The 26,169-nt window shown below is 35.6% G+C and overlaps 1 protein-coding gene across 1 annotated transcript; it reads left to right on the top strand.

The window, feature by feature from the left end:
- Nucleotides 1–13,049: 13,049 nt before the first annotated feature.
- On the top strand, nt 13,050–19,088 carry LOC149784074 (uncharacterized). The gene is made up of 3 exons (XM_089933200.1): nt 13,050–13,181; nt 15,980–16,861; nt 17,760–19,088. The coding sequence occupies exons 2-3, from the start codon at nt 16,693–16,695 to the stop codon at nt 17,945–17,947; spliced, it is 357 nt and encodes a 118-aa protein (XP_089789326.1). The 5' UTR covers nt 13,050–13,181; nt 15,980–16,692; the 3' UTR covers nt 17,948–19,088.
- The last annotated feature ends 7,081 nt before the right edge of the window (nt 19,089–26,169 follow it).

The raw sequence follows: 26,169 nt of genomic DNA, 5'->3' as shown, positions 1-26,169 counted from the left end.
AGATTCTCGGTGTTTTCTGTATAGGAAATGCTGAGACGTGTTTATACATGATACGCCGATCCGTAAAAACGTTGTAAACACAACACTGTGTATAGTTCAGTTTACTTATTTATTTACAGGCTGCTCTGTAAACAAGGAAATTATTCAAAGCGATCATATCCCATCAGCCATATTTGTAGATTTTAAAGCCCCCCCCCCCAATAAAAATCTTAGCAAACTTTAACCTCAAAATCTACGGTAAATTGTGTCCATGTATTGACCTCATAATAGCCTTTTGAAAGTATCATCTCTCTCGTTTGTAATCCATTGTCCATATTAATATACAGTTTCTTCATGGAGTGCAGATGTTTATGACCATGTATTAATCGAATGTGATCGGATGTGGTCACGTGATTTATTGTACCTGTTAACATCTTCACGTTATTTACTAATATTGATAGTAGAAACAATGTCAACACAAGTTGACATGGCTGCCGAATATAGACCGGAGTGGTAGAAGTTTATATTTTTTTGTAAAACAATTAATATAAGATCACGTGACAAGATTTAAAGTCAAAGGTGTCCATGGTAACTTGGATAACAGTGCCCCATACATTTAATGATTCTCATTTTGCCAATGTTGGGGTCATCTAAAACTGAATTACGTAACAGGCCAGACATTATTCTGATGTTCTTTTCGATTACACACATATCTGTTCAATATATGAAATAACTGTATCGTAACATTTCTTTCTAACCATTGGACAGCTCATTTCAAGACTCAAACCAAATATGTTATTGTATTCGTAGCACACGAGTGGCACTAGTAATAATCCACTATGATGCTAGCAACTGCAGGTCATCAGATGTAAGCTTTTGATCCAATATTCCATGAAGACGTCCCTTTGATATTCAAATCGTAAGATTTGTTGTTCGCTCTGCACAATGATTTCGATTAAATATTGTATATGTGTATGGACTAATGCATTATGTTATGGTAGAATTGGGTCTACGCTCTTCGCAGATGGTAGTGAGTTGTATACGAATATACATGTTAATGAAATATTAAGATTCATTGCCATAACACTATTTTCGGTCACATCACATGTGCGCTGTATCTGTACGCTTTCAACATTATAGAAATTCGTTCGGTGCAGTAAATTGCTAGTTGTCTTGTCAGCGTATTATCAAACTGAATTTATAGACGGGTGGACGGGCAAGTCATTAGTACTCATCATTAATTGAAACAGCACCAAATCTCACTTCTAGAAGGTAAATAATCAGTCAGTGGTGATATAGTAATATTCGATTTATAAGGCTCACATATTCTGACCTGATTGGTAGCTATACATTAATTTTACTGTATAGATAATGACTGTCAGACAGGCAGAGAACCATGTAATATGTGCATCTCATAGAATAGGTGAAAAATCTTTCTTTAAATTTTGTAAAGTCATTGAAAGCATGTTCTTATTAATTAAGGATTACAATGCATTCTTGCTAGAATATGATGCAGTGAAGACGTTTTTATTACAGCTGTTGCTATGGTTGTTTCACTATCGTTCAAGTAGATATGCACGATGCGCTCGTTCTACTGTGCATGCTTAATGAATGCTTATATGCATGTGCAGTCCAGTTCGTCTGTACTACTGCATTATATCTTGTTATGGTCTTGATATTGACATATAGACTTATTGCGTCGGGAACGATTGCTCATGACAGAATTGACGACATAGATTTTAATCCTATCGTTTATCTCTTGATATAACTTATCTTTGGAATTTACCTAGCGGCATATGGTTGCTGGGAAATTCCAGTTTAGAGGCATGTTGTCTTACCTCACCCTAATTTTATGTTTTGAAGACGTTCTTGTTTTTACCTCTCAGACACATATAAAAGAACAAATATCTTTTCTGAATATTCATCTTAGACAACAGTATTATAAAAAAATGAATGTTAAAACTAATTTTTATAGTCAATTGGAAAGCAAATTATAATTTAAGACGTTAGTAGCTGATTTCATGCACACACGTGCCACCTTGAAAACATGTTATCAATATCGTGTGTAAAGAGTATATAGTATTGGTTTGGTTTTTTACGTATTTAATATATATTTCATATGTCTTTAATCGACTACACAAACTATTTTTCACGGAATTGCACAAAATCTTTTATATATTAAATACATGTACTCGGATTTCGTTTTTTTGTGTACAACGATACCCGAGGGTGATTTATATATCTTGTGTTGTATTTCGAAATAGTGAGTTCAGTTCATCCCATGCCGCACGTGTTAAGTGCTCTCATCCGTGTATAAATACCTCACCGTAGGTAAAACTCTTCACATTACGGACACTCTTTTCAGTCAGCGGTCTACTATAATGACTTACATATCTTCAGCTGTAGAGGTATCTATGTTTATTAATTTCTTGTATTAAGATATAACTATTGTACTACCACGTTTTATAGTTGTATGTCTGCTATGTATCTTTGGCTTACACAGTATAATGCACATATTTATATTCTTGTTTGTGACTTTGCAAGGGATTTATATTAGTAATTATAAGCTAAATGTTTAAGAAATGTTTAGTACAGTAGGATTCTTATCGAACAGGGTTAGACTTACTTCTGAACCTGTTTTGTAATTATTGTGCCGATAATGCAATCTATATAATTTACCTTGCATAACGTCATTACGTATTACCTTATATGTTCGTGTCATGTATAGTACACTGCATAAGATATATTTTCAGCTGTGTAGAGCTGTCCACCGTGTCTGGGGTGTCTAGAGTGTCTGGAGTATCTAGAGTGTATGGAATGTATGAAATATCTAGAGCGTATGTAGTGTTCAAAGTGTCTAGAGTGTATGGAGTGTCCAGAATGGCTAGCGTGTCTAGAGTGACCAGAGTGACCAGAGTAACCCGAGCGTTCAAAGTTATCGGGTTCGACGTGATGCAAGCTGTAAAGCCAACCACATGAATTAACCGTAGCAGCTGTGAAGCTGGACGGTAGCTGCTGTGGAGCTGACATAAAGTGTGCTGATGACGGAGTGTATCTCCTTACATATGATCCTTTACCAGTGGGCTAAGTATGGGGTTCGTTAAATCACTCTGAACCAATTACCCCTCGTCTTTTTATTTTGTAAAGTAATTAATTTGTATTTTTCATTATTAAATATGTGTGTTCTTATGTTAATTAATCCAATATTAAGATTATATATACGCACATATTATTCATAATCAATTACCAGTTCAAGTCATTCACTATTAAACATTGTATTTATATCGTCAAAAGTGTTCTGTTGTGAATCCGGAAATCCCAACCGGTTATCTTGTTACAAATGGTGTCAGAGGTGGGATCATTTCGGATTTAATGGAACACTAATATTGTTTCATTATGTTTGTATGCTATTTATTTTGCTTTAGACGCTCTTGACAAGTGAGGTTGAGTTGACACATAACATTACTTTTTGTTTGTATATAAGTTTCATGTTTGTGTTGCCTTTCGAGAAGTAAAATACGGTTTGTTAAAATTATAGTAATAACGCACTTTGCATAATACTTCACATTAAGTTGGTCACAACAAAGTTTTTAAAATATCATCAATGAAAGAACTTGTAGAGCTGGGGAAAGAGTTCGCTCATGAGGGGGAGTCCCTTAGAAATTTCGATTGTGAAGAACAGGTTAGGGAAAGGGATCAAATATTAAAAGATTGGGAAATAAAAAGGAGAAGCTAGAGATAGAAAAGGAAACCAAGAAAGGAGTTGATATAATTAGAGAAACAGGCCGAAAAGGAAATTATAGAATGGGAAAGGGAAGCAGAGTGAAAGAGAGAGAGAGAGAAGATAGATTTAGAGAAGGGGAAGATAGAATTGCTTAAATAAGTAGAAGATCGGATGTAAGAATGGGCAAAACAAGTAAGGTTAGAAGGTTTTTGAGATGGACGAAAGGAATAGGCATAGGGATTATCAAAGAAATTCTGAGATATTACAAACAAACAAAAAAGAGGGCTAACATGATGTTAAACTTAGGGATCCAAAAACTGCCCCCATTTAAAGACGATAAAGATAACATGTCTAGTTATCTAAACAGGTTCGAAAGGTACGCCACGTTACAAAAATGGAAGAAAGAAGATTGATCGCTTCATCTTAGCTCGTTGTTGAAGGGTAAAGCGTTAGACTTGTATTCTCGTTTATCCGTGGACGATTCACTGAATTACCTTGCGTTGAAAGATGCACTACTGGAGAAATACGAGTTAACCGAACAAGGGTTTCGCAAGACGTTTAAGTATAGCAAACCCGAGCAAGGCGAGACATTCACCCAGTTTGTCAGTAGGACGTGCAATTACTAGCAGCGATGGGTGGAATGCGGTGAAGTCGGAAACACATTTGAGGGCCTTATCGATTTATTGCTTTGGGACCAACTATTGACAACTTGTGGCAAGGAGGGAAAAGTCCTTCACGAATATATGACATGACCACACAGGCGGATTTATTCGATAAAGCTCGGGGAGGTTCACAGAACGTCATCTCACGAGACAACAAAGGTGTGAAGCAGGTCAAGGACTAAAATCCCAGGGAACCTGGAGAACCTGTTAGGGATAATCAGGGAAGGCAAAAGGACAAGCGATGTTTCACTTGCAAGGAGTAGGGTCATATCTCCCCTTATTGTTCTAAGCGGAAAGTACCAGTCCAGAGAGCTGCAGTAGCCATTGAAGGCAGACGGTCGGAAGATAGAAAACTCGATGTTTCCTAGCAAGAAAATCGGGAAGTGGTGTACGAACATGTCGTGGGTGCATATATCGGTCGCGATGATCCAATTGATTAGCACGTGTGTTTTACTCGAGGTACGGGTACCGACGGCAAATGGCACTGTCAACTGACAAGACGTGACCATTTTACGAGACACATGATGCACTACTGTATTCGTGAAACTGAGCCTGGTCCGCGATGATCAGGTGCTTTTGTTTAAATCGCCTTGTATGATACTAGACTAAACAATCGACCACGTTCCTGTAGCATGGATAATTATCAAAACACATGTGTTGACCGGAACCTTGGAAGCATTGTGCATATCCAACCCGATATATGACGTTGCGATTGGCAATATACAGGGATCTAAACTCCCAACCATGTCTGATTTCAGATTCCCGATCATCCTAGCAGGGCAAACTTGTGCTCAGGTAAAGGAAGACGACAAACCTTTACGTAAATTAAAGTAACGGAAGCCATTACTGATATCTTCCGCGAATAATTTCAGAATGAGTAAGAACGTAACGCGTCTCTACGTGAAACCACAAATAAAGCATTATCGCGTACCGTGAGGAAGCATAATAACGCAGGTTCCTCTAAATTCCTTACTCGAAAAGGTTGAATGTATATGGAATACTGTACACTTGATAGGAAGTTCTTGCAACTAGTGGTCCCCCAGCGATTTAGATCGCATATACTCAAGGTGGCGCGCGAGTGGAGTATGGCGGGTCATTTAAGTATGAAGAAAACATCATATAGGATATTAAGAGAATTGTATCTGCCTGGTGTCAATAGCGACGTAGCTTGGTTTTGTCGCTCGTGCGATGTTTGCCAGAAGGCTGTCTCTAAGGGCAGGGTAACTAGAGTACCGTTAGATCAGATGCCCTTGATATATACTCAGTTTAAAAGATTGGCCGTTGACATTGTATGACATATATCCACATACAGATCGGAAAAACCGATACATCTTGACGCTGGTAGGTTACAATACTGATACCCTAAAGCCATAGTTTTGCCGTCAATTGAAACTGAACCTGTAGCCGAAGAGCTCGTAGACAAGTTCAGCAGGGTCCAAGTGCCCGAAGAGGTTCTTACGGATTGTAAAGCGCAATTCACCCCAGATCTCATGGCATAAATTAGTAAGTTGTTGTCCCTTAAACAACTGCGCACGACACCTTAACACCCTATGTGCAATGGGTTGGTCGAGATATTCAAGTTGACCTTGAGACAAATGTTGCGACGGGTGCGTGCGGAAAGATCTAAGGGTTGGGATAGGTATCTGAACGCAATTATGTTCGCGTATCGTAAGGTTCATCATGACAGCTTTGACTTCTCCGCCTTTGAACTATTGTACGGTAGGTCAGTTTGTGGTCCTATGCGTATTCTCCTCAAACTGTGGTCAGAGGAGGTCGCGAATTAAGAAGTTAAGACCACTTACCAATACGTGGTAGATTTGCGCGAAATATTAGATAGTACATGTCTAATGGCGCAAGACAAACTCGCGAAATCTAGTAGTAAGTACACGAAGTACTACAACCGAGAAAGGTGGAGTAAAAAATTTGATGTAGGCAATCAAGTGTTGGTGCTTCTCTCAACGAATATAAACAAGCTGCTACTCCAATGGAAAGGGCCAAACGAAGTCTGACAGGTGAAAGGCGAAATGGACTATATTATTGACGTGGAGGGTAAGTCCAAGATATTGCAGGCCAGTATGCTTAAACTCTACGTAGAATGACTTAGACAAACAATTTATAAAGGGACCTTGGATGTAGTTTTTGTAACGGTGAAAGAGATGATAGAGGATAGGTCGCGTGACAAATCGGAATTCGTCTCCAGTACAGAACTGCTCCTTGAATACCCCATTGACGTAGAGAAAGAAGGTACTGACCACATCAATGTATCCCGGATTTATCAATGTGTCAGGGTACACAGATCTTGAAGGTTTTGTTTAAATACCCCGATGTTCTTTACGGACAAACCGGGCCACACTGGATTGTTTCAACACGAGAACAAGTTGAATACCTCTGAGCCGATCAGGATTAAATTATATCCAATACCCCTTAATGCGCGGGAGACACTCAACGAAGAAGTGGGAAAATGATAGACCAGGAAGTGATCGAACCTTCCAGTTCCCCGTACTCGTCCTCCGTTGTGTCAGTCAGAAAGAAAGACGGGACGAACCGTTTTGTCATTGATTTAGGCAATTGAACAAAATCACCCTGTTCGACGCAGAACCAATGTCAGACATGGAAAGTTTATTTTCAAAATTTGGCAGGTATAAATACATTTCCAAATTAGACCTTACCAAGGGCTATTGGCAGATACCAATCGCTGATAATGCCGCGAGATAAAGGCATTCACGACTCCAAAAGGTCTTCTTTATCAATTTAAAATTATGCCTTTCGGTTTAGTCAACTCCGGTGAGTTGTGCGTTCGTCTCATGCGCAAACTGTTAAACGTATAAAACCGTCGACAGTTTCGTAGATGGTATCTTTCTTTATACACATACATGGGATGAACAAATTAAGGTATTACGGGATCTGTTCGATAGACTTTACACTGAAAATCTTACAGCTAAGCCCACCAAATTTATTATAGGGCATTTTAGCTTAGAATGTTTGGGACATTTAGTAAGTGGACTAGGCCAGTTGAAACCGCACCGAGATAAAATAGTAGCAATCAGAGATGTACCTAGACCAAAAAGAAAACAATTAAGATCTTTCCTAGCTTTGATTGGGTTTTACAGGAAATTAGTCCCCAGCCCATTAACATATTTGAGAAGGAATGGGCAAGCGAATAAAGTTCCCTGGGGTCTATGCCAGGAAAAAGCCTTTAACGCTTTAAAACAGAAACTGGTAAGTTCACTAACCTTCAAGTTGTCCGAATTGAACAAAGCTGTTGTGCAGAGGACTGATGTGTCCAATACGGGTCTTGGGGCTGTTTTGCTACAAGAGCAAGAGGGGATGGTAAACAACCTGATTTACGACGTGAATCTAACAATCAGTCACAGCCAAGATAAGCAAATGTGAATTAAGTTGATGTGTCGTGTTACTAACATCACCTCGTTTATAAAGCATCAGATTATATCTGAGAATGTCTACGGGCCTAAATGGATGTAACGCTTGACTTGAACGCGTTTAATCTTATAGTGGGATAATAACTCGCACGACGGGTTGGCTAGCTTGACACGAAAGTCAACATTGCTTTGGTGGTTCTCATTAAAGGTGAACCTTAAACCAATTTTAAAACTGGACACAAAGAGCCGGACGTTATCCAAAATATACTATAATCCGTATGCGTATTGGAGAGATGAAATCGCCTTGGAACAGTTAACACGTGCAGTCATGGACATTCCGAGCATGATTTCCCAAACACACGCTATGACAAATTTATTTACTAATATCAACATAAATATTTCAATGTTATCGGTGCTATGTATAAATTCCAAATTAAGTCCATCAGGTCGATTCGGCATTTCTTCCACACGATCGTAATAGTGATCGAAAATGTTGAATACGTATATGTAAGTACACGCTAACCATTGTCGATGTGACGAGCAGATGGAAATAAGTCGAATCGTTGCCAATGAAAAGACTCTGCAAATGAGCGCAGACTACGATTAATGCAAGTGCATACTGGCAAATAATTGCTCAGATCAGTGTGTGAGTACGTGTCATGTATGTCAGTTTATGTCGTGGTCAAGCGCTTCTGTGCAACGGTTTAATCGTATCCTTTCAAGAAGTTAACTCGGTCTTCATTGCGCACAGGAAGTGTTAAGACCAGAGCGATTCAGGAGTGGGTACCTAGACATCGATTTTTCATGGCAGCATTGAACAAATAAGATGCCACGCACGATTCGACAAAAGAGTGTCACTGTCATACATAAACTAATTTCACAGCCATTACCGTTTGAATCGTTCGGGGACAAGATTGTTTGGTATTTGTTCGAACCGGGAGAGTTATAAGGCAGTGGACCCATATGATCCTTAGACGTATTCAGAGTTTCTGAACAGACTGACATTCCCAGAAAACCAACACGTTACAGCTTGGGGTCATAACATAGTGGGGCACAACATATCCTTTATCTTAGCCTCAAATAACCTTGGAATTATTCCATTGAGGTGCTTGAAATCTGCTGGCTTTTGTTCATTGCCTTGACAAAATACTTCCTCAGATCCAACTTGATGTGAATGTGTTGTAACAAAATCTTCATTGATTCAACAAGTGGTGGATGCTGAGAATTTATCCTACCAAGCTCCAATGACTGTTAGAGTTGCAAGTCTATCTTGACGAAGTGGGAATCTCTCACATGAGTATCCCATTCAAGGAGAAAACAGCAGTACATTGTGTATCCAGTCTGCAGAACTATCGAAAGAGCAAGAACCTTCAAATCAACACGAAGCTGCCGCTTAGATTCGTCATAGCTTATGCACCTCAAAAGTTGTTTCATTGTTTCATAGGTTTCATTCATGTGGACTGCATGAATAACTGATTACAAAAATTGCTTTTATGCAGCAAAACAGATTTAAGACTATCTTCGATGAATCAATGGCCAGTTTGCACTTACCTTGACCATGAACGATGCTGAGGGCTGCCATTACACCCTCAGTGATGTTGCAGTCTACAAGATCACCTTCCATGAACAAGAATGGGACAAGTTCCTTTTGACGGTCACGGAACATGTAACCCATAACATCACTTGCCAGGAGATTCCACTGCTGTAGTCTGGAAACCATCATCTCTACCGTACTCTTGGATAGTTTCAAATCCCTGACAATATCATTTAGTTCAGCTTGTGTTATGAGGTGTGGTTCATAGGATGAGGATAGGAAACAATATTAGTCATATGACGTTGATGGTTTAGGACAAGAATCTTCATTCTCTTCCTCTTCCTCGTCTGACTCAATTAACAATGCTTCTGATACTTTAGGAACCGACAGCCCTTCTCCGTGGTGTACTGGACGTATATCGGATGGATTGTTTGTATAATGCAGAGTCCACTATTCCTTCTTTGACACACCTTTACCCAGCTGGTGGCCCCATGCAGAAGTAATAATTGCTGATATGATCTGTTAGCTCTCTACAAATCATAGGCGCTAAAAGGGGATATCTTTCCTGTTCAACCACTGGCGGAGAGTGGTTGCATCATATGTGTTGGGCACTTGTGCAGTCAAAGAAAAGGTGATATGCTTTCTTAGTTATGCTGCGCTGTTGTGATGCAAAAGTCACTTTGCTACAAAAATAGCAGAAGGAATCGGCATTGTTCACATCAAGACAATGCCTCTCTGCTCCATTTGGGTAAAATGAAAAGTGTCCCTTCGAAAATCAAACATTGACACTTCATTGAGCAAACCACTATTATTTATATAGCTGATATAGGGCAATTTGTGCAGCATAGTGATGTAATCTTAGTTATGATTGCATCATCCATGCCATCTAGGAATTCCATGATGCAGTTCGTATTATGTATGACGCAATTCTATCTTAAGATTGCATTATTCATTGTCTTTCATAAAAAGTAATTACTGTACAAACCGTGTCATATATTTATTGATATATCCAGTCAAGGATGTATAACAGTCATTTCTGCTTTCAAATGACATCCATTCACTTTATAACTCTTATCCTCCGTCATTCCAAAATCAAGGTTTGTATATACTGACCCAGTATCATATCGTTGAAAGTAGAGCTAAGCATCATTTCCGTTCTCAGTGAAGCATACTTAGTAAAGTCTGACTTTATTTATTTCCAAAGCATTTTCGCTGTAGAGTAGTGCATTAGTTTCTGATGTCTATAGGGAGATAGGTTAAGCGGATACAATATTGTTTATATGTGAAAACACTACCGTCAATACCTGGGAAAAATGTGTGAAATCTTTTCAGGGTGGCTATGGTTGAGTTTACCCATGTGTGGCTTTAATTTTCGAGGCAAACACTGGAGGTAAATGACTTGAAATATCGCCAACAAAATTGACAATTCCAAACAAAACATTATCTTGTCAAAATGCTTTATATATATCACTGACCCTGGTGGTTCGAGGACTGGTGTTGCTATGTAACGCGATCAACGATACGGTTGATACGGTGAGATATACAACTTTAAATCGCGAAACTGCATAGGCGTATTTCACCATCGTTTCGAGAATCAATTCAATGCCTCTGAAAAAGTCATCACTGCTGGAACTGCTGTCATTCCGATTCAGGATTGCGTGGAAATCATTGCTAATTCACGGCACACACACACGCACACACACACACACACACACACATACATACATACATACATACATACATATATATGCGGAACCAGTCCTCTATAAATAATATATCTGAAACATAATTTGGCTTCCTAATCCCCTCAGTACATTTCCTGGTGTATGTAGTAATTTGTAGACGTAGTAATTCGTCTATGTAGGTATTGTTATACGTTTTGCTCTCGTGTATTTAAAGGTAAATGTAGCTGCACTGTGAACATGTGGTGAGTACAATTTCCTTAATCACTTAATACAATGAGTGTGCACCAATATTTAGCCATAATTCTCTTTGATTTCATGTAAAAACCGTAAGAAATCTCAAGGTCTTGACTGGAAAAGGACCGCATTAAAATCGTTTCAAATGCATTACCATAATAAAATAGCACAAAGTTAATCTAAGTCATATACATACCTAATTTCTCTATTTGATGTTACACAGCCTCTCTACCTCAAAAAGTAGGAAGTCAATTAAACTTGTAGTGGTGTCGTGTTAGGATAACGTGCGCTGAAGTTCCTTTTGGCAATGATATGCTGTCAGCAATCTTAGCTATCTATATTTATGATCATATTTTGGTTACGTATAACTGTATATATATATATATATATATATATATATATATATATATATATATATATATATATATATATATATATATATATATATATATAATATGATTATATTCTGATTAAGTGCTTAATTCTCCAATGTTACTGTAGAAATTAAAACCGGCAAATTTCTTGCCAGTCAACCTTTCCGCATATATATATATATATATATATATATATATATATATATATATATATATATATACATATATATGTAGAATATATATATATACCCTTTATGTTCCCATTTTCTCAACTATTTAGGTTTTTTTTACTTACTTTTACCCACATATAAGTATGTGAAGTAAATTTGAAATTTAAATTTAAATACCAGAACGTTCTAAACACGTTCTAAACTCTTCGCAAACACCTCAAGGCAGCATAATATGATAATTTACCACGTTTTATAAGCTGATGCTTTTTAACGTCATTGAGAGGCTACAACGTGATTATATTGTAGCCAGATGAAAGAAAATGACACAGTAATGTATCATCTTTTAAGTTTAGTACATATGTGGCCGATCTCTTTAATTGTGGAATAAAAAATATATAGCACGAATATGTGACTCGGGATACACACAAACTAGTTGGTATGCAGTAAGCTAGCCTTCTCAGCAAGGTTGAAATCAAAGTCAATATTTTTAAATAGTCAGTCTTCAAAAGTGACTGTTGACAGTTCCATTAGACCATATCATTGCCAGTTAATCTTTTATCCAATCATTCACAACCCTTAGAAGGCTAAATTTCACACATTGAAAAGATGGCTGCTAAACAGTCAGTCTATATTTTAACACATTTTTAAATTTATCATACTTATGTTTACCATATATAGGCGAATTCAGTGCAGTATAAGAAAGCGTCATTGCATAAGTTGGCCCCATTGTTTTGGTCAACGTCAACACTTTTTAAAACTAATTAATTACCTGTATAGTTTCTAAATTTGATAAGTGCAAAGCCAAACAAATATTTACTTGCATTCTAATTGTCGCCTGTGTTTGTTACGTTACGTTATTATTGAGAATAGTAAACTTTTTTGCCCATTAATATCAGCTTTATAACCATACATATACAGATATATGTATGTATGTATGTATTTATGTATGTATGTATGTATGTATGTATGTATGTATGCCTTTTGCCTAACGTACATATCATGAGTTAGTGAATGCTATGGTCACACGATTTACAGTTTCCACTTACGTGATGATGCGATATCAATCGTAATTTATGCTGGCAATAACATAAAATGTACGTGTTATTCCTAGGCTTACGCAGAGAGGCCAATCTTGGCAGGTGCAACGATTAGCTCCAAACTGATTGCTGGACAACGTATTAATGTCTTTGAAATACCTGGGGGAGCAAAAGCAGATAGATCAAATGCATACAGTAGAATAATTCAATATCATTTCATGAGTATGGTATAAGTTTCGATGGCCATGTATGGTGTTATTTGTATGCTTGTTTATGCTGCTCCATGGATACCGATATTATTTGCATTACCATAAGAGCTCAGTGATGAGGAAGTAAACCACTGTAATTGTACATTCCCAAGTGGTGAAATCTCTTAGGTTCAATTGTGGAGAAATAAGGCTGGTAAGCGGTTCTAGCTCATACATTTACTTGGTGGTTGGGTGCAATAGCTAGATTTCGTATAAAGATGTATTTCACACTGTAGTGTATGTAACGATTTACAACGTTTAAGTGATTTCATCATTGCCATTTCTTTTATAACTGTGGTAAGGTTTAACTTAATTGTCATTCTGTACTTAGTTTGCATGCGTTGTCTTTTAGAGCTTCATAAACCTTATTTAATTTTGTTTTTGATGAGACTTTTATGCGTGTAAATGCATTATAAAATTAGCCAGCTCTAGCTACATAAATGCACAGCGATTCAGTCACTTTTTCTATCGGGAGGATTAATAAGTACACTTTCATGTGAATTTACTATTTCAATAATGCGGCTGCTACAACAATAATAATAAATAACTGAATACTTATTATCATTATTATCATTATTATTTTTATCATCATCATCATCATATTATTATTATTATTATTATCATTATCATTATTATTACTATTATTATTTTATAATAACAATACAAATTATTATTATTAATATTATTATCATTATTTTTGTGTTGTTGCTATTGGCGATATCGTCATAGTTGTTGCAGTGATTCATTCTTGATATTTATCAAATGCATGTATCGTAAAATTTTACAAATATCGAACTCAAATACAAAGTCAAATATTGGTGCATATACAACTTTTTCCGTTATTCTTATAAATATTTTGATTATAATTTACAAAATATGAACACTATTGTTTACAGCCAACCTTTAAAAAAATGTTCAGCAATATATGATCTTTTTTTCCGCATATTAAATATATTTATTCCTTTATGGAATTTATTACAAGCAAAATTACTGTCGATACTTAGATTTAAAGGAATAAAAATAAAATATGTATAATGTACTCACTACAGCCCTTCCAGACATTTTTTTGGGCTCATGAACATGGACATGTTTAAATACATATTTCGTTTCCCATGTCAGACAACATTACTGTAGAGTGTGAATTGTGGATCTCATTTTTTGCTGAAGTTTGAAAATTCAGATGGATGAAAATCTGGTATGTTCGAGTAAAATCTGAGTAACCACATACTCGCAGGCATTCATCGAGAAAGAAATATATCAAAATCAAAACTTGAAGGGCTAAGCCATTTAATCCATAAGAAGCGAATTCAGCCAATGTGGGCATGTGAGAAAGCTTGCCAGTAGCTTCTCATGGGTCGTCGGTTCTTTCCGGGGTTTTCTCGGGTTATTTTTATTTGAAAACTGGAGGGTCAACTTTTGGCTTTTAACTTTTAGCTTCGGTTGAACTTACAGCATGCCAGTGGGTACGCTTTATCGACGGTGTACAAATGAAGTGCAACATGAAACACAATGTCTATACGATTTCATATCAAAGGCAAACAACTTCCATCCACCAATAAAATTCAGGGCAGAAGTCTCAAACTCAACCCACGTTTTTCTTGACACAACAACCAAACTGGTAAAGAAACAAAGCCAATAAAGACATCATCTACTCGAAACCAGCGGACAAACCCCTGTACATACTCCCAACCAGCTGTCGTCCAAGACACTGCACTAGGAATATCCCATTTATCCAGGCACTGATGATACACAGAATTTGCTCCGAAAATGAAACATTCCAAAAACGGTCTGAAGACCTATCTAAACATTTAATTTACCGAAGCTACGACAATGACCCGATTGCTGAGGCAACTCAAAGAGCTAAACAAACAAACCGCGATGGCCTGCTAAAATATGGAAAGAAGGAACTAGCTGATAAAACACCATTTATCCTGACCAACCATCCATAGAAACGCAAAGTAGATAAAATCATCGGGAAACACTGGCCCATCGTGGAATCGTCGGCCGTAGTAAATTTAATCCTCAGAACAAACCTGTAGTAGCCTAACGGATATAGAAAACCTCAAGGATATCCTAGTCCGTAGTCGTGGCGAACCAAACGCCAGTCCGTAATAAAGACCACCATGGTCAATCTGGCCTCTGTGGCGATAAAAGGTGACTAAAGCTGTCAACATATGCTATAGTCCACGACATTTTGGAGCACACACACACACACACACACACACACACACACACATATATATATATATATATATATATATATATATATATATATATATATATATATATATATATATATATATATATATATATATATATATATATATATATATATATATATTCCGATCGTATGGATGTCAGTTCATTTCATTTTGTGCCGCACAATTCTTCATCTATAGCACGGATGTGAAGATATATTTGTGATAAAGGTCTTGTGGAAAAAGTAAAACAATTCTTGTCAATTTTCACGTGAGCGAATACTTGTGAAAATAGTATGCGTGCTCGATTACATTAATTGCATTTGTAATAAAGACCATTCAGATAGATGTTTCTCGTGCGTAGGACTTTGAGACTAAGAAGGCATGATATTTTTAACATTACTAATGATGCATTAGGTATACTTTAATGCATTTTTAGCGGAACATTGTAAAAAGCCATTCTTTAACGATATATTTTTATTATAAGTGCAGGTAATCAAACTTGCGATCGCCAATTAAACAAGAATAACGATCATAAAAGCAATTTACAGAGAATGGTAATGGTTTAAGTCACAATTCTCATTTAAAATATATGTTCTGTGACAAAAGTATATGCGCATAAAGAAATGAATGATACGGAGGAGAAGTTGTATTAAATAATTAAATCTCAACTTTAGTTTTCGTCAGACAAAGTATTGTACACCTTCAAGTGCTATACAAGCATATTAAGTCCTTGAATTCTCTTATATCGCAGGTACATCATTCGGACGCTTGACATTGCTGCTGTTGACTGCACATGTGCATCGTTGGTATTAAGCATAATATCAATTGCCTTGCCATATTGGTACTGCTATGAGAAAAGTGATCAATTTAGTTCAGAGAAGTCCAACGTCGGGTTATGGACATTTTGTGACGATATTACAATTCTCGGGAAGAGGGAGACCAGCTGTGTTGGATTGGATAATCGTGAGAACTATAAGAAATGATGACAAGATTTATCCATTCATGCATCTCTAGCTATACGAAATCCGTTTTAGCATTGTTTTTACAATATGTTATATGAAGGATAGCACACATATCCACTGCAATATTCTACCTGTAAAGAAAATGTAAGATAGTGAGAAAGATAAATAGGAATTCACTCCGGCAGCTATCTCGCTCTAATAGACAATAATGGTATGACAAAACCATTATATTTTACATAGATATCGATGCCGCAGCATTAGCTAACCAATGCTATTGGGTCTGCTTCAAATAAGGTTCAGCTCGAATGTGTAAAAACAATGAAATAATGGAATAACGAAAACCATATGTGGAGGAAATACTAGCCTGAATATAATTTTAGACGTTTCTCCAATTATCGTCCTTTGGGCAATAAGAAAATGTGTCATTAATAATTATTGATAAAGTCAACCAACGTCCTCATCAAGAACACACACACACACACACACACACACACACACATATATGCTTCTTCTTTTCTCAGCTGCTTCTTTTCTGAAAGCAACCAGAGCGTTCGAAATAATTGGACTTCTGCTTGCGGCGTGTGGAGGGTTACTTGGAGGCATAACGTTGGCCGTTAACGAGAATGAAGGACCTCCAAGACGTCAAGCAGGAGGAATAGCCGTGGTGGCCGGTAAACAGATTAGCTTAAAAACTACAATCGTAACATTTGCGGCCCCGAGTGGCCGAGTGTTCTAAAGCGCTCTCCGTTACGGATCACTGCCATCTCACCTCTCTCTGCGTGTGTTCCAATCCAAGGCTCGGTTAACGTTGCTACGTGGGAAAGCCTGCCGGTAGCTTCTCGTGGGTCTGTAGTTCTTCCCTGGGTTTTTCAGGGTTCTTCCTCCGTCAGCTATACTGGCCCAAGTATAACCTATCTTGTGCAAAAATGGCGTTATACCCTAGAACAACAACAACAATCGTAACATCCGTATTGACTCCTTCTTTAGTTACCATTTTGTATGTCAGGTTTATTTTGTATCTATTAAAATCTACTGACTCTGACATTCCTTAGCACACACACACACACACACACACACACACACACACACACACACACACATATATATATATATATATATATATATATATATATATATATATAATATATTGTATTTATATGCAATAATTGTTTGATATATCTATTTCAACAGATCCTACATATCTGTGTCTAACCTTTTTTTGTTGCAACAATATACTTGTCGCTTAAATATAAAATTATTATAAGGATTATCATATATATATATATATATATATATATATATATATATATATATATATATATATATATATATATATATATATATATATATATATATATATATATATATATATATATATATATATATATATATATATATCTATATATATATATATAAACTACGGACAAATACAATGATTAGTCAATGGAGAGTCTAAATGCAAACGTGTATGCAATTACTCCATTAGAATGAATGAAATCCGCTTATTAGAAAGCTAAAACGTTAATAATTATAATATTTTGTTGAAACTATTTTTATTTCATTTTTCAGGACTATTCATGATCAGCGGAGCAATCATTTATGTAGCAAAGACGATTGAAGTTGTACAAACATTAGGGGTTACTTTACACGCTGGCTTTGCCCTTGCTATTGTGTCAGGTGTGATTGCAATTGTCGCCGGGGTACTTTTCCTTTCTTTCACTTCTAATGTTGCCCAGGTCAGTCCCAACGTTCAATAGACTAAATTGTTGAACGTCTATACAAGACCTTTATAACACATATATAACCATTTCCTTTCTATAAATGACATTTTAGCTGCAAAAATGGCAAGATTAAAGTAATTTCACTTGAACATTTGGATTCTGATAGAAATGATTTGATCGATTGTGCAACCTAGGACCATACTTTGTGTCATTCACCGTATCGTGTGACAATTGTTCCTTTTATATTACGTGGATACTGCATGTCTACACAATTCACTGCATAATGCATTTAGCTAACTGATAACATATATTGGTTTAATTGATGTCGGACGCAAAGGAAAGATATCATCATTCTTCGACTTTCACACGACGGCAGTAATAGAAGTGTACACGAACACACATGGTAGAATCTCTTCATGGTTTTAACAATTTTGGTGATAAATTTGTATTTAAAACTAATCATATGATTATATTTATTGACAGTTTTGTCTTAAGTGTCTGGAATTAGTCTGAGAAATTTAGGCTCAATGAATAGTGCAAAAATATAAATTATTTCCTCATATATTTTATCAGGACAATCTAGCAACCTGCATTAGTTATCAACATATTATGAAATTATATTTATTAAAAAATATTACTTTTGTTCTTTGATTTCAAATTATATTTTTCATTTTGTGCTGCATGCCCACTATCTCATAATGTCTGTACTTTAAACTACTTTGTATGAAGAAATGCTTTATTCATCTTTTCAATCTATTCAGAATTATGTGCACCGATAGCACGACCAAATTTTACAATATTATTCGTATTGTAGAAGGATATCATTATTGCAACTTGTCTTTTTTGATAATATGCTGTTCATATCCATGTGTAAAATATGACGTGTCTGATTCACTAAATGTCGCGCCTTCAAAATATATGTACCTGAACCATATAGACCAGAAGTTTGTGTCTGGACACATAATGAATCATTTCGTGCAACTTTAACAAAAGAAAGATAGAACCATTAATACTGGTAGTTTTTTTGTACTTAAAACGTGTATTATTGTCATGTATCTACGAATAAAAATGCAAATAAAACCAGCTGATGTTTAATGAGCCACAATGTAAGTTATCTGATACAAACATATCCATGTCAGGTATCTGTGTCATTCATTGGTAAACGTTGCAAAATATATTATTGAAACATGTATGTTCTATGTATTGCAGCCTAAAACGTCTTAATCAACTGTATGATTCAGTGCCAACTTTAACAATTTCACTTATGTATGTATTGTCCCGACAAAATTCTTATGCAGCAGAAATACGCTTTAAACGTATGACTCTAAACATTATTTGCTGCCAGTACATACTAAAATAAATCAACACATTGAATCAGCGTCGGACATTCTTGTAGTTATAAGTGCAAGCGTTTATACTTTACATCAATGCAATGGATGGTCTGTTATGTGAAACATGTGCATTCAGAGTATCTCCCTTTCTTTTTTTTCAATCGTGTGTGTTGCAGAGTGATTATTTGTGTACATGAAGTTCTCTCGAACTTGGACATGAAATCTGTTTCCCTCCCGCTCAATACGTAATACATTACACTCCATTTGTCATTTTTACTATCGTATCTTCCAATCACATAGAATACCCCTTATATGTACTTAGATGTCTTAAACTTCATCTGTTAATACTGTCATGTATTTCGCTCCAGATGTTCAGGAGTACCTTGTAACCATTCATTGTTATGTTTTATTTTATGCATAAAAACATTCTAGTATCTAGGATGTTATAGCTGTATCGCACATCGTTAGGTGTATTCAAAATGTAGCAATTGCTTGCAATACAATCAAATTAATATCAAATACAGTCTACCGTATTAGATATGTGACTCCTGGATATGTGTGTTTGAGAGTCACTGCAGTTGGGATCTAACTAAAGATATGCAATCAAATGGTCAACTGAACAATATGCCATAATCACATGTTTCCAAAAGGCAGTTTGCACGGAGGCATATTTTAATACAATATTCATATATCGATAAAATGCGTATTGCAATCAGTTACAACCTTTAGTTCTTATTACAAATCATGAATGCAATGTTTTTTATCCTTCTTAACTTATTGTGTCTATCAGTAGATAATTTGTATGGAACAATTTCCCCAGTTGTAAAAAAAAAAAATTACTTTTCCCCAAGGCAATTTCATGAGATTACATAAATATGCGTCTGTGTCAAAGCAACCTAACAGCATCACACCCTCAATGATGTGTCATAATTCGAGATTATTTAATTTCGAAAGGTTATCAGAGAACAGGAACTAACAGAGCCCTATTATAAAATATATTGATATTTATAAAACATTTATTCCTCTTGGATTCATTTTACAGCGAAGTTTGAACTAGCGTACGCTGTTACAAAATATTTACTAAAATATTATATTATGGTCAATACACTCAGCCTCTCTGAACTGTTTCGGTCACTCGAGTAATATTGGCTTCTTGTTAAATTCACGCGGATGATACTGGTCAGTTTCTTATATTAATTTAAATCATTGATTTTTGTTACATGTATGAAACTAATTCAGTAATAACTTACCATTTGCGCAATATCTCCAGCTCGTCTGCTTCATAACTGAGACAATACAAGGATAACTGATGAAGTTGATGGCTTTCTTCAATAACATTACTCTTTGGGGATAGGGTGGCTTTCAGAGTACATTGTCAAACCAATGCGTTTTTTTTCAGTCTGTCATTTGAGAATTACATCATACTCAACGCTGTCATCCATTCACATTCATGAAATGTGTATACTAGACACTGGAAGTACAACAACACTTTACGTAGATCAGAATTAACTCTAAATAGTCCATGTAATATATCATAATACGGCTATGAATCATACCTATTTAATGGACTACTGTGTATTTGGTAAGAAAGGAACATGAACGTGTAGTGATTCAGTTTCTGTTTAGAGTAGATGTCGAAGTGATATTGCTTTAATAGGAAGAACTACATCTATCTATCTATCTATCGATCGATCGATCTATCTATCTATCTATCTATCTATCTATCTATCTATCTATCTATCTATCTATCTATCTACCTGTCTATCTGTATGCATATGTAATTTGATTCTTTTAAAACGATATTTTCAAGTTATTATAAACAATGGGAATATATAAACTGTCGCATATCTTAATTTGTTTTATCATGTCCAGTAAGTGTTTACTAGTACTTGCATGCATTTAGTCACGTGACCTGATATTTTGGTATGACAAAATTGCATAGACTGACCGAGGACAAGTGTCAGTATTGCTTAATATTTACAAAACCTGTAAGACGTCCTGATGCTTGTATGTCTTAAATAGTATAATTCTTAATATGTGTCGGAGTAGAAGAGAAAAAATCTACACAAGGGTACGAATGTTAAACCAGGCTCTGGCCTTTGCTGAGTTTCTGAATCAAAGAAGTATTTATGTCATTATTGAATCTTTCCTACAATGAATCGTAAATAACGTATTTTCTGACATTTCTTAAATGAAATAAATGGTAGAAGTCCCAATGCATTTTGTAAATACCGATATGATGTAACCTTCACCGATCAGTATACGCAGCGTAAATCACTAAACTTTGAGACAGAACACAAACTAAATGAAACATTCTTATATTCAACTTTGGTGTACAATACACCATTTCGTTACATATAATCTTTTTTTAACAGTTTACAGTAACGACGTATCCTGTTTAACTAATTAGCTAAATACACATCTACCAATGTCAATCAAGGTCAGGCAACCAGAAACCCTACTGCAAACACGTTTCCTTTAATACAGAAATATTTCAAAATTAATCTTTATCTTGATTAATATCAACTAATATACAAGTGGTAGTGGAGATGGGACGGTTCTTCAGACTTTATATTTAGTGGTAATGGAGATGGGACAGTTAAGGGTAATGGACATTAGGTGTCAATGGAGATGGGACATTTCTTCATACTTTATATTTAATGGTAATGGAGATGGGACATTTAAGTGGTAAGGAATATTAAGTGGTAATGGAGATGGGACAGTTCTTCATACTTTATATTTAGTTGTAATGGAGATGAGACAGTTAAGTGGTAAAGGACAATAATTGGCAATGGAGATGGAACAGTTCTTCATACTTTATATTTAGTGTGTCCCCAGAGAAGGTTAAAATCCACTAGTCAGGATAAAAATAGGATACAGTTATCCTACGGCGATATGTTATACTCATAAATGCAGCAATGAACAGATTGACAACATTGCAAAAGCATATGCAAACATTTGTTGTTGTTGTTGTAGGTGTTAATGCCATTTTTAGCACACGATATACATGGCTGTCAACATTAATGGTGGAGGAAGAACCCGGAAAATCCCCGGAAAGAACCACCATCCCACCAGATGCTACTGGCAAGCTTTCTCACATGCCTACATTGGCCGATTCCTAGACTCGAACCCACGCAGACAGAGGTGAGATGGCAGCCATCGTAACGGAGAGCGCTTTAGACCACTCGGCCACTCGGGGCACCATGCAAACATTTTCCGCAACATTTGACTTCATCCAGATAGTTTTTGAAAGCTAGTCATGATTATATGACAGGAATGTCAATCATTTCAAAATATGCAACCTGATAAATTAGATATTCGTGCATGATTTACGGACAGATTATGTATTCAATGTTAATTCTGTGTATATAGTTTCAAAGCAGGGATCTCAACAGTTTCAACGTTGCATGTATGACACGGGCCTCCGCTCCCGGAAGTAAACATAATCCAGAGGTCATGTCGTCGTAACTAGATCTTTTGTCTAAAGGCTGAACAACCATTTAATGATAGTCAATCCCATATGCAAATTTTCATTTAGATTCATAATAGCAGTAAATGCACTATCTGACCGTATTTGAACAGTCCATAAGACCATATGATGGGCTGGAACTTGAAATCAAACATGTTTGGCACTGCATTTAATAAATGAGGTAGATTGTGAGTACATATAAATTTTGGGTAGGTTTAGGTTAAAATCTTGAAAATATCATAGCAAAGTACATACAAATTCTGAGAATAAAGACGAAGTAAGTAACACATATGTGAGAGAAGAATAAAGGTTGAATTGTCACGCTATTTATATGATTTGTTTTTAATTCAGACAGTACAATATGTGTCATCTACTCATATAGTCTACAATAAAAGCATATTTTGCATAACGTGAGGAAAAATTCATTAGATCAATCTAATTAACATAAAGCAGAGATGATATTTTTCTCAAACTTATTTTCACTATCCAGGTAAATTTGGACAAAATTCCAATTGTGTCAGTTGGCATAATAAAAAAAAACCTTGCACAATAACAAGGGTAAAATAATTCACTTATGTTTGTAAACTACATGACAATTACAACACATTTCGAACTGTAGACAACACATTTAACGTTTGATGAGTGATATAATGGACACCGTGGTCAACTAAATTATTTGACTATGACGTTGACGTAGATCTTGGACATATGGTATAACCTAACCCCTTTGCAATAGGTTGATATTCAGCTTCTAATGAGGCGACGTAAACTATGTGCATCATCACAGTTTTTACTGATATCTTTATCAAAGATCAAACATATACGCAACATTTAACGGATACAATATTTGCTGTAATTATACGGATAGTGTGTGGATGTTGTAGACTGTATAGTTGTTAGTCTCCGCTGATTTGTTTTCGTATTGATTTGTTTATCTTGACTTTGTTTCCGCTTTGTATATGATGTAGCACATACGACCAAATACCTACAGTCATACAATATAACTTTTATAAGTATTTTATATCTTATAATACAGCGAAAGTGTACTCAAATGGTGAAATATTATATACATAAAAGTCGATGAATATATGTCGAAACAATTGGTACCATAGAATGTCGTGTGTTTCGTTTTTGTGGAATAGTGTTTAACGCATGGGTACCTTTACTTTGAAAATACACTTGGTTAAACAAATAGCAATCCATTTGGAAAATACGTTTAACTGCAATCAAAATAAAATGCACCCAAGTTAATGAATTGTTGAATGATACATACTTATACATATTCGAAAATCCAGCCACATTAATATTTCACTTTATAATAGCGTATCTTAGTTCCATGGTTGGTTAGTGGCAAGCAAACGGTGTTTTAGGCAAGCAATTTACGCAGTAACGATATATGCAAATACGTGTCAACAATGTATTATTTTCATAAGCCCGCTCGGAAGAAAAGACAACAATGTGACATGACACATGCAATGTTTAAGCATAAATCTACAGAATAAGAAAAATAAGAAGGTGCGATTAAATGCGATGAAATGGCTGAAAGAGTTAATCGAACTATAAAGACTTTTAAACGTCTAACCGATCCTTAAAGACTAAAATATGAGAGTACTTCACTCAGAGAGAAAATGGAATATAGGCTGACGATTTAGTAAGGCTACTATAAGAATACATTAACCCTTCTTGTATGTTTAAATATATGACTCTGGTTGAATTGAAAAAGCACAAAATAAGATGCTAATCATGGCTAGGTAACTGAATATATGAGCCTATGATGTGGACGAGTCATAACTAAGTTAGAAGATAACAACATCGGATCGTTACAGATTTGGCCCAAACAAATTTAGTTCAGAAATGTCTTCATAACATACTCGTTACATTACGGAGTTGCCCAAAACAAAGTTGGACTTACCTTGATAATATATGTTTTAGGAGCACTTGTTGCTATTAAACAATATATTGCAAATAAATGCTTCTATTTTTGTGGTTTCATATGCCTTTCTAACACATTTCTTTTACTAAATAAGACATATCTACGAGTTACTTACCAACCGAATTTTTGAGCATTATATATTATTCAAATTTTAAGGGTTTGTTTGATTATAAGGATAAAAGCCACCTTCTTTCGTAAACATGCGTTTTGAGTAAAAACAAACTTGATATATATATATATATATATATATATATATATATATATATATATATATATATATAACAATACATTGAGACACACACAAATTACAAAACAGTGTAAGGCATCGAATTCTTCTTATGTTTGTATCTTATAATTTATCTTTAAAATAAGCTTGCACTAGGGTTAGGTATGTGTATTGCATTGAACCCTTTAACAAAAAGAATCAACAAAATGACTATTGGACTATTAAAACGACCGAGGAAATATAATCGGTTTATTTTACATCGATTGTTTCATGTTGCTAGATTCATTTTTGTTCTTTCCTGTTTGCGAGTGTATATATGTGTGCAAATGGTGAGTTCAGTGGCTTAATTGCTCTGGTTTGAAATTGAGATTGTAGAGATTTTACTGGTCGTTATAACTTCGTGCTACTAATATTGAAATACTTCTTATCTCCGGATTAGCGGCACGGAGTTATACCGACCAGTAAAAACTATTTAGCTATATAAATGTCAGAACAGTTATTCCACGTTCAAGTATCCTGGCCTATTTTTACTGTCGAGTATATTTTCAACCAGTAGCATTAAGAATAAGGTAATATTATGCACGATTATCTCTTCCTTATCCGAAAAAGTGTACTGCAACAGTATTTCCGACCTCCTGTGAGAAAATCTATCGTTTTTTATGTCAACACTCCCATTCGTACATTTGGAGTTAGTAATTAAAGTACCATTCTTAAGTTGGAAGTTTGTAACTAAAGTATTGATTTATAGTGCTTCTCCACTACCGATTTATGTAAAGCTTAAGTTACCGTGGTAGCTGCAATGTGGGTTTATTTCAAATTTGGTGTATTAATGTAAAGGTAGGAAAGTGAACATAACATATGGAATGTTATCAAGAGATATTTGAAAAACGGGTTATTATCGGGCTAAATGTAAATATGTGCTCGGTTTTATATGTGAATGAAGAAAAATATCAACGTCTCCAACTATGACGCAGAATGTTCACCGTTCCCATGTCACACGGCTGTATCTCAATGGATGCGTTTTGCAATGCTATGTCGATAGTACCCTGAAAGATCCTTGCTGGTTATTTGTGATAACAATTTGAAAATATATGCCATTGTTCATTGTATCAATAAGACGGATATTTAATTTGTTTCTCAAATAGTAGTGTGCAGTCCTTTAATGGAACTATTTGCTTGTTTCCTGAATCTAAAGACACAAACGAAAATAATGAATCAAAAGGACTGGTCTAGATGGCTGAGTGTGCATAGACCCCAATGTCGCAATTAATTACCCAAGTGCAAATGATGGGCTGAGGT

This window comes from Sinohyriopsis cumingii, chromosome 14 (assembly GCF_028554795.1).
Source record: "Sinohyriopsis cumingii isolate HCF-2022 chromosome 14, ASM2855479v2, whole genome shotgun sequence".
Taxonomy (NCBI): Eukaryota; Metazoa; Mollusca; class Bivalvia; order Unionida; family Unionidae; genus Sinohyriopsis; species Sinohyriopsis cumingii.
This window is presented reverse-complemented; position numbering and strand designations above follow the sequence as displayed.